The sequence below is a fragment of the Rhincodon typus genome, chromosome 7 (assembly GCF_021869965.1).
Source record: "Rhincodon typus isolate 14 chromosome 7, sRhiTyp1.1, whole genome shotgun sequence".
Taxonomy (NCBI): domain Eukaryota; kingdom Metazoa; phylum Chordata; class Chondrichthyes; order Orectolobiformes; family Rhincodontidae; genus Rhincodon; species Rhincodon typus.
The window spans coordinates 20,906,719-20,925,191 of NC_063338.1; the positions used below are offsets into that span (position 1 = coordinate 20,906,719).

The 18,473-nt window shown below is 38.8% G+C and overlaps 1 protein-coding gene across 5 annotated transcripts in view; it reads left to right on the plus strand.

The window, feature by feature from the left end:
* vps8 (VPS8 subunit of CORVET complex) overlaps nucleotides 1–18,473 on the plus strand; it is a 518,442-nt gene that overhangs the window by 70,041 nt on the left and 429,928 nt on the right. For all 5 annotated transcript variants that reach the window (XM_048598730.1, XM_048598733.1, XM_048598732.1 and 2 more), the window contains 3 exons: nucleotides 6,103–6,193; nucleotides 11,400–11,446; nucleotides 14,837–14,926. In XM_048598730.1, coding sequence (XP_048454687.1) covers nucleotides 6,103–6,193; nucleotides 11,400–11,446; nucleotides 14,837–14,926 — 228 coding nt within the window. The remainder of the gene's footprint in view (nucleotides 1–6,102; nucleotides 6,194–11,399; nucleotides 11,447–14,836; nucleotides 14,927–18,473) is intronic.

Consider the following 18,473-nt stretch of genomic DNA (forward strand, 5'->3'; position numbering starts at 1 on the left):
CCCGAAACGTCAGCCTTCCTGCTCCTCTGATGCTGCTTGGCCTGCTGTGTTCATCCAGCTCTACACCTTGTTATCTCAGATTTTCCAGCATCTGCAGTTCCTACTATCTCTGCAACTATAGTTGTCTCTGTATTGCATTACAAAAGCATATTTCTTTTTGAAAATCTAATCTCACTTATTATTAGGAGTCTGTCCATATTTGACACCATTGCACATTCGAACAATTTAAAGTCAAGCTCTGAATTGAGTATCTTGAAGCAGATTTTTTGCAATCTTGTCTGTAGTCTGTTAAACTGTGTTGTATATTCTTCCATAGAATGTCCATCTTGCTTTGTTAATTTATCAAAGACTGGCCTCAATTCACGCGTATTTAATAGGTCTTCTTTCTTTGAAGTTTTGTCCAGAAATTTTAATGGAGTTTCTTAAACTTTCCTCAGTGTCAAATTGTTGAGCCTCATGCTTTGAGAATACATTATACCTAATGTTTTCGAACATATGAACGAAGTGCAGGAGTAAAACCTTCAGCCCTCTTGAGCCTGTTCTTCCATTTAGTAAGATTGTGGCTGACTTGATTGTAACCACAAATTTCCATTCCCAGTTACCCCTGACAACCTTTTACCCCTTTGCTGAACAAGAATCTATCTCGGCCTTTTCCAGGAGAGTATTCCAAGGACACAAACCTCTGAGAAAAAGAAACCAAGTTTTTCTTGGAAATGGTTGACCTCTGACTTTGAAACGATGGCAATAAGAAAACCCAAATACTCCAGATATCAGTCTGATAAATCTTCTCCGTTGTATTTCCATTACATTTACATTTATAAAGAAGGTGACCAGTACTTTATACAATAATTCAGATGCAGTTTCATGATAACTGAAGCATAACTTCCTTACTTATGTCTTCAGTTACTTTCATGAAAAAGATAACATCACATTAGTTGTCCTAAATTATTGATGTACCTACATCACTGCTGTTTTGTGGTTCATGTACTAGCATAAACAGTTCCAGCTCCAAGCACTGTAATCTCACACCATTTAGATAATATACTTTCTAATTCTTCCTGCCAAAATGGATGATTTCACATTTTTCCACATTGTCTTCCACAATTCTCTACTTCACATATTTTTAACCATGCACATAATCTATGTGTTTCTCACTGCAGCATTCAACTCTCTTCTTACTTTCTTATCTGTGTAATCAACAAATTATTCAACCATATCTACTGCCCCTTCACTCATCATTTGTATAAATTGTGAACAGTTGAGGTCCCAGTAATGATTCCTTTGACACACCACTCACTACATCTCGCTAATATGAAAGACTGATATATGCCTAATCTCTGCTTCCTGTTAGCTGTTCAGTCTTTTACACATGTCAACATGCCACCCCTTACACTATGAGGTTTTATTTCCCACAATAACGTTTGAGGTGGAGTGTGTTTTTTGGACTGGAGTCCTGTGACCAGTGGTGTTCCAAAAGGATTGGTGCTGGGTCTACTTTTGTTTGTCATTTATACAAATGATTTAGATGAGAATATTACAAGGCATGGATAGTAAGTTTGCAGATGACACCAAGATTGGTGGTATAGTGGACAGTGAAGAAGGTTATCTAAGGTTACGAAGAGATCTTGATCAATTGGGTCAATGGGCTGAAGAGTGGCAGATGGAGTTCAATTTGAATAAATGAAAGGTATTGCATTTTTGGTCAAACAAACAAGGGCAGGACTTATATAATTAAAACTAGGGCTTTGGGTAGAGTTATGGAATGGAGAGACCTAGGAATTCAGGTGCATAATTCTGTGAAGTTTGCATCATGTAGATTGGTTGGTTAAGAAGGCCTTCAGCACACTTGCCTTCATTGCTCAGACTTTTGAGTATTGGAGTTAGGACATTATGTTGAAGTTGTACAGGATATTGGTGAGGCCTGTTCTGGAATACTGTGTCCAGATCTGGTTTCCCTGTAACAGGAAAGATCTTATTAAGCTGGAGAGAGTTCAGAAGAGATTTACCAGGATGTTGCTGTGTATGGAGGGTTTGAGTTATAAGGAAAGGCTGGATAGGCTGGGACATTTTTCACTGGAGCGTAGGAGGTTGAGAGGTGACGTTATCGACGTTTATACAATTTTTCCCTAGGGTCGGGGGATTTCAAGACTGCAGGGCATTTTTTAAGGTGAGAGGAGAAAGATTTAAAGAAGACATGAGGGCTAATTATTTTACACAGAGAGTGTTTTTTGCGGAATGAACTTCCGGAGGAAGTGGTGGGTGTGGCTACAGTTGCAACGTTTAAAAGACATGTCGATAAGTACATGAATAAGAAATGCTTAGAGGGATATAGGCCATGCATAGGGGCAGGTGGGACTACTTTAGTTTGGGATTATGGTTGGCATGGACTGGTTGGACTGAAGAGTCTGTTTCTATGCTGTATGACTCTCTGAATCTATTAGTCACTAAATGTCTTCCAGAAAGTAAGTACATAACATCCACTCCTTCCCCTTTATCCACATTGTGTGTTATCTCCTCAAAGAACTGCAGTATTGGTCAACCATTATTTTCCTTCACAATGCCATGTTGACTCTGCTGATTACCTTGATAGTATCTAATTGCCCTGTTTTAACCTCAGTAGTGACTTTTACCATTTTCCTATGACATATTAAGTGACTTGTAGTTTCCTGCTTTTTGCCTGTCTCCTTTTTTTTTGGCATAAAGGAGTGCATTCGCATTCCAGTCTAATGGGACTTTCTCCAAATATTGCATCTAATAAGAAACATAAGTGTCAAAGGTAAAACTTGCCTTTTACTTGGTAAAAACATTGTGTCCACAAATCCACTTCATTTTTCCATTATCTTGCGTTTTAGCTTGACCGAACATCAGTGTGAAGTCATATCTTGATGCTTTGCCCTTGCTTTCAGTCTTTCTTCAAACTCCAATAACAATCTTTTGTCTGCAAAGAACTGTTAGTTTCCAATTTACACCTTTATGCAATCACTCTCTGCTACAACTGTCAATTTAGATCCAAGCCGATTAGTGCAGCAGACACCAAAACCTCTACTCAGTTTTGTATCTCCTTCCATGCACCAATCCTACCCGTTCACCCCTTATATTTACCCAGTCAATTAATTAATCTGTAAATCCCAAATAGCTGCTTAATTATTTGTTGTATTAACTATGTGGGATCCTGGGCTTTATAAAAACAGATATTGAGCACGAAAGCCGGGAAGATATGCTGAACCTATACAAATCAGTAGTTTGACCCGAACTAGAGTATCGTGTCCAATCCTGGGCGCCACTCTTTTACTTGAGTGTTTGGAGAGGACACTGAATGGAATTCCTGGGATTATTCCAAAAATCAGAGATTATGGTGTGTGGATACAAAAGAGAAACTGGGGTTCTCAGAACAGAGAAGGCTAAAACTGTTTCAAATAGTTGAAGGATCAATAATAGGGAATTTAAAGTGATTAGTAAAAGAACCAGAGGTTACATGAAAAAAAACATTTCTGCATAGCAAGTGGTTAGGTCTTGATTTTATCATGGTTAGGAAAGGGGATGCATTGTCTGATAGGCCGCTGAATAAGATTGAATACTAGCCTTCAAAAGGGAATTGGATAAATACTTGAAGAAGAAAAATGTTGCACAGATATTAGAAAAAGTGGGACTCACTGGGTCACTCCTTGAAAGAGTCAGCACAGACTTGATTGGCTGAACATCTCTTTTATGCAATTTCATTCTGTAATTTTGTTTGTGACCGTAGTTGTTGGAATCTCTGCTGACTAGACTATTACATTTTCATTTCTTGGATGGTTCTTTCAGTAAAGACTCTGTTATCATTCCTTCAACAAATGTTCAACTAACTGGCCTAAGTTCTTTAGACTTGTTCAGTCTCCCTTTAAAAATAAAAAAAAAATTCCCTTTTTTCCAATCCTGTTCTCTGTAAAACTTAGCTGTTGCGTATGTTTTTTGTGCTTGGCCACACATTATTTCTGAGAACAAGGCCTGTGTGATGGCTTTTGGACGACTGTACGAGCGCCCAACCATGCGGCAAAGTTGTTAAGCTGTCTTTTGGCATTTTTCCCTTTTTCAAATGAATGTTTATATGTCTGTAATAGTGCCTCTGCTATCTCATTTATAACTCTGAAAATGTTCACCTAGAAAGCAGGAGTTTGATCCTGTAAGTTTCAATCATGTATCAAGAATCTCTCCCTTGTAATTGAATGTCTTCATGTCTACTTTGGTCATGTCTAATGTCATACCTGCGTTGTTAGTCCATGGCAAATAATGAGGCAAAGTATTTAATATTTCCTTTATTTCACTGTCGTTACTGGAGAGTTTATCGCCTGTGCCTATTCTGCTGCATGTATGTGAAATATACTACATTTAAATAATATTTGATCTAATTTTGTAGCTCATCACTGTTTTCCTACCTTTTTGGACTTCTTTCCTATCCTTTTCCTACATTGTTATCTTCTCCTTTGTGGTCTGTGTACACCTTGTCATCTAGTTATGGTTGTACCGTTTTATCCCTTAATTTATTCATAAAATATCATTGTTGGCTAGTTTGCCCTCAATCACCATTTTTAATACCTCTCTTAGTTTTATTCCCCCCACTTAAACTCTCCTAGTTCTTTACTCATCCTATCAGCATTTTCTGGTTTTTCATGTTACTTTGGTCTTTTGTCTTATGCTTTTCTCAGTCACAATGTTCAATCTTATTTTGCTGTGATTGCTATTCCCTAGCTATCCCCTCTGTTCACATCTCTGGTTTATTCTGGTTCCTTTTCATTTGGGATTAAATGGTGAATGCTCCCTAGTTGGGCTAATTATATACTGACTAAGAAAGACATAAAGTACATACATACATAAATGCATATAAGTACGCCATTCCCTTTTCTCCTTTCTTTACCTCCTGCCAGTTTATTTAGGATAACTGAAAAAGACATGTTGTTCAATTTTTTTCTAACTCCAGAAATTTTCTGATCTATTAATTTCTCCACTTCTCCTCGACTGTAGGGCAGTCTGCAGATTGTGCCTATTAGTGTAATTCATCTCATCTCAGTCTATACTTACCCCTGATCTCTGAATTCATAGTTTGTCGGAGGTGATGTATGCAAGTTGCTTGTGTAACAATCCAGATTATTATGGAGAGATAGTAAGAACTGCCGATGGCTGGAGTCTGAGATAACAAGGTGTGCAGCTGGATGAACACAGCAGGCCAGGCAGTATCACAGGAGCAGGAAAGCTGACGTTTCGGGTCTGCACCCTTCTTCAGAATTCTGAAACATCAGCTTTCCTGCTCCTCTGATGCTGCCTGGCCTGCTGTGTTCATCCAGCTCCACGCCAGATTGTTATGTAATTGTCTGTTATAGCTATACCAACTGGAGCCAATTCTGATCATTCAGTCGGTTTGTTTTTCAAAAACAACAAATTGATACTATTTGCTTTGTTGCTTCTAGCACTCAATGCTTTTAACTTGCTGCTGAAAAACAATGTGTTATTTTTGTTGGAAGCAATACAAAGGGTATTGATTTACATTTTAGTAGCATATTACTGAAGTGCTGTTTGACAATGCCTTTCATCTTGAGTTTTTTATGGACGTTTTTAATATTAAAGTAGCTCCATTTTTCCCAATTTCTGAGGTGTTAATTCTTTCAAAAATGAATCAATGTACTTTGCGGAGGGAAATCAATACTTTATTTAGCTTTCGTGATTTTAAAAATTAAATGAGTGTCATTGTGTTCTTTTCACATATTTTGCAGGAATTGTGTTTATTAAAAAAAAGTTTATTTTGTACAATGTGTGATATTGACCTCGTGACGATCCTCCATTTAGCTGTTATGAAGCAAAAAATTTGCGACTTAATTTCATGAAATATTAGCTAAATTTTCCATTGACATTGAGGCTGAGACAAAATTGCATGAAGTGTGTCATATTGGTATCTTGTCCACATTCTGTATTGCGGAATTGGGTAACCACATCAGCCACGGCAGTTAAACTGTGGGTCACGTGTAATTTGTCTGTCCGTGCTGTAAGGAAGTACGTACTTCCTATAGGTCTCATTGTTTAGCAGTGTGAACCTTGATGTATCTTTTTCTCATAATGCTTTGTCTGCAGAGAGTGGATTACTTGCTGAAGCAAGAGCGGTTCATTGAGGCACTATCTTTGGCCTGGTCCTTTCATGAAGGAAAAGCAAAAGCAGTGGTTGGTGAGTGATGACCTTTCATGTTTTCAAAATGGATTGAACAATTCATTTGATGGCTTTTAATACTTTAAAAATGTTTTTTTTCTCATTCGGCCTGCAATGTCTGTTTCTGTCACGCTCAAAGAGCTGTCTTGCTAGGCCCTCCATGGCAATAACCTGAGGGTACCTCATCTTCAAGGGTCTACCCAATTCCTTTTAAAATTATCTATGGCATCAACTCTGCCCCCTTTTCAGGTGGAACATTCCAAAACCTAACAATTCTGAGTGGAAACAACTCTTGCTTCTGTAAATCTTTTGGCAACCATTTTAAATTGGCAACGTCTGGTTGTTGTCCTATTTGTAAGAGTAGATCAAAGAAACAAATCACCTCTCTTTCCAAACAAAAAGCTGTCTGCTTGCAGAGCTTGCAAGTCCTGAATGGTTGTGCACTTTAGTATCATGCGCAAGTTTCCATCAGTGACAAACTCCGATGACAGGACAAAGCCCTTAGTGGTGAATTCTACTAAAGCTGAGGAAAAGAGAAAAGGAAATCAACTAATTTGAGAAGCTGTGGTTTAGTGACAGTAAGCTAAGGCTGCCGAAGAATGTGGAGTTGAGAGGTGGAGCGCTTCGCAATTCCACATTCTTAAAGAAGATTGAAGAGGATTAAAAACATTGTTGAAAAGGGATATGCTTTCCATGTGAATGGGATGGAGTGAATAGGTGGTTTCTGTAGTGTATTTTGTGTGTCATAATGGAAATGATTTTGTAAAATTATGTACTGTATAGAGTTTAGGAGCAGGAAGATTATGGCAGAACTGTATAAAATGTTGCTTAGACTATAGCTAGAGTATTGTGTGCGGTTCTGGAATCCACATTGTAGGAGGGATGTGATTTCACTGGAGAGGGTGCAGAGGAAATGTACCAGGATATTGCCTGGGCTGGAGAGTTTTGGTTATAAAAAGAAATTGGACTGACTGAGGTTGTTTTCCTTGGAACAGTGGAGACTGAGTGGGAACATTTTTGTGGTGTATAACATTGAGAGGCATAGACAAGATAGAAGGGAAGAACCCTTTCCCTTTGGTGGAGTTATCAGTGACCGGGGCCATAGACTTCAAGTAAGGGGCAGGAGGTTTAGGGGGATGTGAGGGACTTTTTTTTCACTCAGCGGGTAGTGGGAATCTGAAACTCTCTGCCTGTGAGGATGGCACCCCATACCATTTAAGAAGTATTGAAATGTAAACTTGTGATGTCAAGGCATACAAAGATATGGGTCAAGTGCTAGAACATGTAATTAGAATAGTTAAGTTGTTTTTGATCAGCGCAGATTCAGTGGGCTTAAGGGCCTTTTTCTGTGCTGTAGACTTCTCTGATTTCGACTCTATATTTGAGACTTAAGACAGACATGAGGAAAAACCTCATAGGAGCGATGACCTCTGTAGTCTTAGATATATCTAATCTATTGTGAGAAACTTCTGTATCTTGTGAATGTCATTAAATTGGCACCTAATGAATACCTGTCCATTTCCTTCTGCCTCATTGGCTAAGTGTTGTTAATCTGTGTTTTCTGATTTACTAATTTATTGTTACTTTTTCCTTCACCTACAATCATTTTACAGGACTGTGAACAGTTCTCCCAAGTCCCATTGGAGCAAAGTTTGAGAACCCAATCAGAAATTTCCCATCTTCGATATTCTATAAGCTTCATCTCATCTTAAACTTTGTTGCCCATATTCTACTCCACACCAAGTCTTCCTAATTACTTCTATCGAAAGAGAAAGCCACGTTTCCTAGCTTCCTATCACTTCATACCTATCATATCTGTCCTCATTAATTTATTTTGGGACACTGGTCCATCGATAGCTCCATTGTAAATTTTTGATTGCTATGTTTCAATCCTTTTATGATCGCATTCACCCTGTTTTTGTGACTTCCTCCAGACCTCCACTCCATGAACTGACATTGTTTCATTCATTCAAACATCATTTCATTGCCTCTCCCAATTCTGGAACAATTACTTTTTCTTATTCTGGTCTCATAATGGTCTGCACACACAGAGCATTCTTTAAGTTGTTTAACCCACCAATTCTCTTCTTGAAACCTTTCCACCACCTTCCCTTAAAACCATTTCATTAGTAAACTTTTGTTCATAACTCAAAGTAGCTGCTTTAGTTCAACATTGATTCCTTGGGACATTTTCTGAATTAGGGAATCCAATTTGGAAGGGTGGCACGTAATTTGATTTGGTGCTTTCTGAATTGGTTATTTTGTCACGCCAGACGACATTGTGTTAAGAAATAGAATACGATGCATAAAAGCATTTTACTTGAACACATTAATTCAGATGAATAGATCAAACAAAGTCTTCAAAATTTGAAGTCATTAAACTGAGAAGCAAATTACCATATCAGAGAATTTTGTCAACAATTCCTTAAAAGCAACACGTTAGGTGCGGTTAGTACTGAAAAAAATCTAAACAAAATCTTAATTTGGCCCTGGGGAGACTGATTGTGAGAATGGCTTACAAATATAAGAGTCATTGTCTGTGAAATTAGTGATACATATGTTCCAGAACCTGATACATTGGATGCGATATTGTGGTGGTGGTGCAGTCATTGTAACGAGGTCAGTCAGCTGGACCTCGCAGATTGAGTGTTCCATGAATGGGGCTGTTAATCTGTTCCAATCAGGGAGTCCTGGCTGACATATATAAACAAGAGTGTTCGGGGTTCGGCTCACTCTAGGAGCTAGTTGGGTCAATCACATGTGCTATGCACATGTAAATAGAGGATGACTTGGTGACGGGATACCAGCCTTCATGGAGTTATTTCGGTGGTTGAGCATAGGGATGGGTGGGGAATGTGGTGCGGTTACAATTGGTTGATGCAGTGAGGTAGTAAAGATGGTCTGGCTGTGGATGAAGTAAAGCCGCAGAGAAAATCTCCAGGACGTAGTACACAAAATACTTGGAAACACTATTGGCTGTTGCTGTAAAATTGCTGGCATGCACATGTTTGGATCAGTTTCCACAGTTATCACTTTTTATACCCCTCACCTTGCTCGTTAATGGGTGTTAATGTTGAGGCATGATCTTATAGAATGTGTCTAGAAATTTCCCACAAGGTATCTCAATAATCAAATTGTGAAACTACCAATTGTATGAGCATCACACTATTAGAAAGGCAGAGGAAAGCATTAACAGAAAGAGTGAGTGACACATCACAACAGGAAATCAACTGGAACCGCGAGGATGTGTGTGCAGATATTACATTTTTAATAAGATATAAACAAATAAATTGAAAGAGAATTTGGGCTATTGCTATTTAATAAAAATCAGTTGGCCTGATTGCATGTACTCAGTCATCTGTTGGTCTTCTTGAAATAACTTTACATAAAACAATGTGACCGTTGTGCAGTCTGCCCAAAGATACAGCTGAGTGAAGTCAATTTTAATTTAAATTGAATTTATTTTCTCTGAAATAGCATACAATTAGGATCCAATTTTCCTTATTTTCACAATTACATCTGTAATATTTTGTAGTTTTCTTAGTTTTTTTCTACTTTTTTGATACACATTCGAAAAATTCATTTTATCCAGTGTCAATATTCTCCATAAGTACTTCTACCGTGTAGTTTCCTAATATTTGTGAAAAAGTTATTTCAGTGCTTTACACTTGAACTAAGATTTCCATTGCCATTGATCTGAAGTGATGAAAAGAAAAATCCCTTGTTACAATAGTTAATTAAATTTAAGTAACAAAATTGGAAAATAATGCAAATTATAATTGGCTGGGATAAGAAACAGTGAAATCAAAAGATTTAGTGTGATTTCAGTTCTTCTTTATCAAAATAAAATGAAACCTTACATTACTTTTATTTTGCAAACTGATGCTGCATGACATCCATTCTCGGATGGGTAAAGTGTAAATTCATTGCAGAGAAATCATATTTGAGATTTCTTTTCATGAGATGTATATAACACTTAGTGGACATCACATGCCACTTACTTGAACTAAATATGTTTCAATAGACTGTTAAAGACATAAACATTTTCAAACTAGCATCACCACAGCAGTAGCTGTTCATCTTTACAGCTAATGTGGAACCAAGCTATAAATGAAAAAGTGAATAATAACCAACTATTTCATTATTTTAGCTGCATTACTTAGAGTCTATTAGTACTGTAGAGAGTATTCTCTGGATCCATCTCCCATTGTTGTATTGACCATTGTCTGTAAATTAGAGTTTTATGTCATTGCTAAGACTCAAATCCTATCCAATGAATCTTCATGACATCCTTTGTATGTATTAACCATCCTATCTAAAAGTGCCAGCCGTGGATCAGTGGATTGAACACTTTTCTCTGAGTCAGAATGTTATTTTTTCATGTACATTTCCAGGATTTGAGCCTTCAGTTCAGGGCTAATCCTCCATGCAGTATTGAGTGAGCGTTGCACTGTTTGAAGTACCGTGTTTAGGATTGGGTGTTAAATTGAGGCCCCATCTACACTCCGATAAGAAAGATCCCACGGTATTTATTGTTTTTGATAAAAAGCATGATGTTATGCCCCATGTTCCGATAAAAGTTTGTCCATCAAAATTAACATTGCAGCAACAGGTGAGCAGGCTGTTATAGACCTAAGAAAGTAGAGGAGGTTTAGCAGGATATAATCAGCATTTAAATCACGATTATGAAAAAAGTTAGGACTGTACTTCTTGGAACTGAAATGGTTAAGACGTGGTTAGCAAGAAGATAAGAGGTTATGATGGAGTAGATATGATCGAGTTGGGGAAGAAAATGATAGAATGTTGTTAACCAAAAAGGTTTTCAAACTGAAAACGGAAACTCTTCTATTTCTTTGCCTAGCACTTCAGGTCAAGTCCAGCATTGCTCAAATGCAAACTAAAACAACATCCAGCGCTTTGAAATGATGTTATTTTTAAAAATGTGATTACACACATCAGTCCCCTCAGTGGCCTCTCAATAGGCCAACAATTTGCTTTTGAATTTATATGGCAATGTTATTTTGACATTTATGGCCAACAGCATTTATAGTTACGCAGCTCTGTTTGGGATTCTGAAGATGAAAGGACAATATTTTAGCATTACTACCCGGATCCTTATTCCCAACTTCAATATTACACATTTCCCCATTGACTGCTCACAGTACAAATGCAAGTTGTTTGAAGCGTAGATGATCTAATTATAACCATTTCTCTTTTTTCTTAGGTTTGTTTGGAGATCAGAGTAAGCGAAAGGGTGTTGTGGCTGATCGGGTAAAGTATTGCTTGTTAATGAGATTTGTCTTCCCTCATTTATCTCTTTGGAGCTAATTAGTGTAGTGTTGAACAGTTAATTGAATGCCCGGGACCTCAGTTCATCAAAAAAAGTGAGCTGCTAGTCTTAAATGTGCAGTTAAACTACTTAAGACTTTGATTCTCATTCTGTGTTTTGCTCGTAAGTCTTGCTCAACAAAGGAAGAAAGTCTAAAAGTGTTGCATTCTATCACTATTAAACCTCTGTTTATAGGAAGGGTGGGTAGAAGTGAAGTGGGTGTGACTGCCCTTGACATAAAGGCAGGATTTGATAGAGTATGCTATCAAGGAGCCCTAGCAAATCTGAAGTCCATGGGAATTGGGTGGGCGAGAGAAACTCTGTTGGTTGGAGTCATTTCTAGCACAAAGGGAGATGGCTGTGGTTGTTCGAGGCCAATCATCTCAGCCACACGTCATCACTGTAGGAGTTCTTCAAGGTGGTGTCCTGGGCCCAACCATCTTCAGCTGTTCCATCAATAACATCAGAAATGGGGATGTTTGCTCACGATTGCAGCATTCATGGCACCTCAGATACTCAAGCAGCCGTATCCAGATGCAGCAGTGCCTGGACACCATCCTGGCTTGAGGTGATAAGTGGCAAATAATATTCAAACTACGAGTGCTAGATGTTACGATTGCAATTCTAACAGGAGGATTATGGTGGTAATTGAGTCTTGCTACTCCACAAGCCTCAACAAGAGTGTAAATATTTTATTTGGTTGTCAAAATTGTCATTTTATTCTCTTTTTTACTGTTATCTAGAACAAAAGAGACTTTCACCAGATTTTCTCAATAAACTCAAAAATAAGACATTACAAGCAAAATGCAATTAATGAATGAGCGATCAAACTGGTTGTTAACTGAGCTTCTACGCAAACTTAAACTATATTGCTCTTAATCTGAACGCACACACATGCATGAAATAAAACAGGCCGAGATCCAGCTCTGTAGAGGTTTTAGAGATGGAGAAAAGGGTAGAAAGACAGAATCATTTGTGTGTAAAGGTTACAAATGAAAAGGATAGAATATGTTGACTTTTCGTAGTTCCTTCCATTTCCTCTCAATGAGATTGAGTTGCTACAGACCCAGAGCGGTGGAAACCATCAGTTTGGGTCATGGGTCATTTCGGCTTCCTTGTCAGCCTTCTGTAAGGATTGTTCGCTCTGGGACACCTTGGTCCATTCTTTGTTCACTCCCAACCATCCCCCACAGTCCCATGGCACCTTCCCCTGCAACTACAGAAGGTGTAACGCCTACCCGTTTACTTCCTTCCTCCTCAGTATCCAAGGGCCCAACCCCAACTTAGAGGTGAAGCAGCGCTTTACTTGCACTTCCCACAATCTAGCCAACTGCACTCGCTGCTCACAATATGTCTCCTCTGCATTGGGGAAATGAAGTGTTGACTGGGTGACCGTTTCACAGAACATCTGTGTGCTGTCTACAAAAAAGACCCTGAGCTTCCAGTTGCCTGCCACTTCAACACACCACCTTGTCCTCTGGCCAATATTTCTGTCTTGGACTTGCTCCAGAGCTCCAGTGAAGCTCAGCGTAAGCTGAAAGAACAGCACCTCATTTTCTGCTTGGAACTCTACAGCCTTCTGGACTCAGTATGAAGTTCAACAGTTATAGGGCTTGAGGCATCTTCTCCCATATCCTGACCCCAACACCCATACACTAGGTCTTGTTATCACATGGTCTGCTATTACATGCAACCCATTGTTAGCCACTAATAGTCCCCATTAGCAGCTATTCATTTTCCTAGGCTGACCATTATCCACCTCTTTGTCTGTGCAACTGTTCTTCTCTCTCTTTAGTCTCTATCTCTATTCATTGGTTATTCATTACCTGCTCCCCCCATCCTATCTTCTACATAAAAGCCAGCTTTTTCCTAGCTACCATCAGTTCTGAAGAAGGGTCATTGGACCGAAACGTTAACTCTCATTTCTCTTCACAGATGATACCAGAACAGCTGACGTTTTCGAACAATTTCTGTTTTTGTTTCTGTCATGTAACAGTGGCATTTTAAGCTCCATACTGGTGACTTATGTTCATTTTCAGAGTTGTCACATAAATGTTACGGCACAAAAACAGACCATTTAGTCCATTTGTTAGTGATTACCTTGTACTTTTGTCCCCTGCTTCTAGTATTACTTGGAAGTGGACTTATCTTTTCCCATGGCTGCTTTCTTGAACTCCTTCTCAATCTAGACAAATTCTGACAGGTCACTGCTTTGCCTTCTGCTTTCTGAAGAGTAGAACATAGAGAACATAGGACATAGGAGCATGCGTAGACCATTTGGCCAATTGAACTGCTGCACCATTCAACTAAATCAGGATTGAGCTTCTACTTCAAAACCAGTTTCCTGCAGTCTCCCGATATGCCTTGATGTCCTTAATATCTGTAAATTTGTTGATCTGTGTCTCAACCTACCCAACCACTGAGCCTCCACAGCCCCTTGGGGTAGAGAATTTCAAAAATCCGCTACTCTGTGTTTGAAGAAATTCCTGTTCATCTCTGGCTTGAGTAGCCTCCCTTTCTTCTGTGACCGTGTCCCCTCTCTAGATTGTTCACACTTTCCTAATATGTATAGTATCTTAGTTCTGGTATCATCCCAGTAAATTCTTTTTGACATCACGTTCCATGCCTTTCTATCCATTTTGTAGCATGGTGACTAGATATGTGCCCAGTACTCCACAAATGTGTTCGAACCATGGCTCTATATAAGTTTAACGTCGGTTGTTTGGTTTTCAGTTTATCTCAGTGGAAATAAATTTGTTTTGTTTGCTTTTTCTCTTATTAACCTTATTATCTTGTGTCTGTCCTTCGTGATTTGTTTGTTTGTGCCCACGTTCCTTGACTCTTTTGCTTCAGTTGGATCCCTCTATTCTCAGAAACATATGACGTCCCTTTGTCCATTCTATCACCCCAAATGTAACTGTGCACAATTATTTATGTTGAAGTTATTTACATATCAGTCTGAAGATTTACTAATGCATTACAGTGTCCTCCATACTTGCTGCACCTCCCAATGTTAGTCGTATTTAGCTGTGAAATTGATGAACAAAGTGGAATAGCATTTCCCAGCTTTTGTCAGCAAGACTAGCTATCTTTAGCCCCCACTTTCAGTTCTATTTTGTGGCCAGCAAGATATGCGTTTTGCTGCTGTTCCCTGAGTATACACATTCTGAACAAAACAAAGTTGTCCTCCTATTTCTGCCGAGAGCGAAAATTTCTAGCTCTTACTTGTCCAGTTTTTAGCTAAGTGTTGTGATCAAGCCTTGGAGTTGCAACAGAGGTCTACATTTAAGAGTTTTGCATTATACTGCTTGATTTTAAAATCTTTCTTTTAGATGGCAGAAATCCTGCTTCAGTATGCTGATCGAGCTCTGAAGAAGTGTCCTGAGCAAGGCAAACTTCAGGTTATGGAGCAGCATTTTGAGGCAAGTGCATATGTCTTATTTAAAAAAGAAAGTTCCATAAAATGGCTTTCAACTAAAGTACATGGAAAGGTCATGAGTTTAAAACATATTGTTGGTTTATATTTGTTTACATTTATTTTCATGGACAGTGTAATGTCAGACGCCATAATTTTATGGCTTGCATCCCTGATAGAACAATGAATGTGCTATGGATGAGCTGATTGCTTTGATGGTATTTGACTGCTATAGCACATCAGTATAAAGTGTATAGGTACTGCATTTCCTCTAATTGTAGTAATAATCACACATGTCTGCACTTTTCATAATACCTACCGAAGAGATATCAATTTCACTTGTATTATGTTGTCTGCATTGCTTGGTTTGGTGGATTGAGAGGCACCAACCAATAAAGTCAAATGCCTTATTTTAAGGCTGTACGCTTAATTTATGTTAATGTAAAACTAATTTTAAAAAAAAAGCAAAACTTCTTTATAAAAAGAAGGGGTGGCACGGTGGCTCGGTGGTTAACAGTGCGGCCTCACAGTGCCAGGGATGTGGGTTCAACTCCAGCCTTGTGCGACCATCTGTGTGGAGTTTGCACATTCTCCCCATGTCTGTGTGGGTTTCCTCCTGGTACTCTGGTTTCCTCCCACAGTCCAAAGATGTGCGTATTAGGTGGACTGGCTATGCTAAATTGTCCATTGTGTCTGGGTGGGATGCCCTGATGGGCCGAATGGCCTGTTTCCACATTGTAGGGATTCTATGATTCTATGTCTTTGCTGTCTCATTTACCATGTCTTTGATGACTGTTGACACTGTGGATTCTTGCCCTAGAAGGATGATGAAGGAAATTAAACTGGAGTTAGCGATTTGAACTTGATCAAGTTGTGTGCAGTTGGAAATCTTGATTTCTACAGCTCACTGTTTCTGTTGTTAGGGTGAGTATATTAGACAGCCATACAGATCAGAAGTGGAAGGCCTGTTAGTCAGTCTGTGTTCATTTACTTGATCCTACATGGCATTAAAAGGCCATAGTTAGTTTAAGTGCACAGAAAGGGATGGCAAAATTAGCTTCATTTGATGGTACTGATCTCTATCCATTCACCTCATTTTGAAAGTGTATACTTGATTAATGTGTGTGGAAGCAGTCTTCAGATTGGCCGAGTAGCCCCTTGTAAACTGACTCGTCTGCAAATATTTACTCCCTGATTCTTACAGATAGGCTAGCTACTGGAGACTCTCCAGTAGCCTTTGAGGCAAACCTCTATACGTCCAAGGACAAGAAGAATTGGGAGGTGAGGCACGACTGGCAACTCTGTTAGTTTTATGAAATGTGACATTTGACTTCTTAATGTGACATTTGACTTCTTTTTTGATTGTAGACGGAATATTTTATTAACTATCATAATGGAATATTAGGCATATAATTTGGCGTGCAAATGTGAATTGTGAATACCTGAGCTTCCGAAACTTTATGTTTCCATGACTGTTTCAATGATTTGATTTTTAATATTGATAATTATGTAGTAATAATCAGTCTGTGGATAGAATATTGAATGTAGCAAAGGTCTTCACATTGTTAGAAGGTAGATGCATTGAACTGTGGTAATATGTTTCATTTTGCTACAAGCTCTAAAACTGGATGTGCAACTTAAGGGAGAGAAAGTGTACAGACTGATTACATTTGACTACTTTATGCAATGAGAAGTTGTGAAATGACCTGCCCAGGGTGCCGGGGATGGATGCTTGAGGACAAGGGCTACCCCTTGAAAACGTAGTCACTCACACCTGTGAGTTGTTCTGCAAAATGGTCTCCTCTAGAATGGAAAGACCAAACACATAATAGGTAACTGCTTTGAGAACTCCAGTAGCAATAAATTATGAATTCTCTGTATCGTATATTTGTTATGTCAGCAATAGACCTTTCTTATTATCCTACCCAGGGAGATAAGTATAATTAAATAGGCTGAAATTGAGCAATTGAAAATCTAAGTGCAGAAAATGTTTGAGGCTGGAGTGTGTGACATTTAGGCATTATTGATCTCTAGTCCTCTAAGGTAAACATTAAGCTTCACTGAAGCTTGAACATTGTAAATAGTTATGGCTTTAACAGAGTTGATGACTGTGGAAAATTGAAAGAAACCAGTTCTGCTGACTGTGGTTCTCACATGCAGTCTTGAAAGTTGCCGATTGTCACTCTGAACATAAGGGGCGGAAGGAGTTTGCATGATGGGCTGTTTCAGGGAATGACTCTTTCAGATAAACTCTGTGATCTTTTTACCCGCTATATTGGTAGCGCAGCAGAATGTTTGAAAGATGGGGAGTACTGATAGCTGCTGGAACCTTTGTTTGATCTTCCACTGATGGGTCATGTGTAAAGTTACATATTTTGTTTGTTGCAATGATGCACAATTCAGAACAACTCAGACAGTTGCTGCCACTTAATGTCCATTCCCAGTCAGTTTGCGCTACCAAAGGCATGATTAATTGCATCACTTTCATCTTGTATGACTGATACGTTCTCAGGAGGCACATGCAATGCTGACAGATTAGTGTGTGTGCTGTGTCCAAAGACTGGAATCTTAAAAAGTTTGCATGCTTTGATTTTCCCTAAACTAGCTAGAATTGCCTGATTTATAGAGTACTGCTTAGAATGTAGTGTTTTGCAATAGCACTATGTATCTGTACACATTGAAAAATTAATTATAGATTTTTGATAGAAATATCACCATGGGGACTTAAGATGTCACTGTTCAATGGAAGTATGGGAATTCTGGATTGCTGCAGAATAGAGACCAATGGTTGAATGTTCTCATTTTGGCTGAGAGTTAATTTGGGGAATTTCATGGAGGGTTTCGCTGTGTGGGCATGGTGACTTGTGTCAACCTTCTCTTGCTCATCTCATCATTTATGCATCCTGTTTCCACGGCGTTGTTTGCCTTGAAGTGTGTGTTCGGGTGGAAGTGCTCACTGCTACCAGACATCCAAGCATTGAAGCCATGGGTACCATATTAAAATCACAGCTGTACGCCATTCCAAAAGCTATAAGCCAAGAATTACTTTTCAATATGTATTGTTTGACTGCATTTGAAAGGAGATGGCTGTTAGGTACCATCTTCTATCTGCTACCTCAAACTCTGCCATTATACACATCTGTCACCAACGCTACTTGTCTGCTACACTCACTATTGCATACAACATGTTCCCTCAAAGGCTATCACTCCCTGAACCACCTAAACTACTCAGCATTCTTCTGTGTTGGCTATATTCGACCTCACTCACCTCACTCATCCTCCTTGCGATCACTAACAGTTCTTCCAGCTAACTTCATCTCCCTCAATTTCTCCTTTTTGTCTCATTGCAGGAGAAAATGTCTCATAATAGGTTAGCAAGCCTCTTTATGCATCTGTGGAATCTCGTGGTCTTCAAATCACAAATGTAAATGTCTCAAGGATATTATTAACTCAATTTGGGCAGGTTCAGACTACTTCATCTCTTTGCCTGGCTTATAGCAGGACCTCATGATGGGACAGTGAGATTTTCCAAAGTTGTTGGGTTCTCCCTCTCT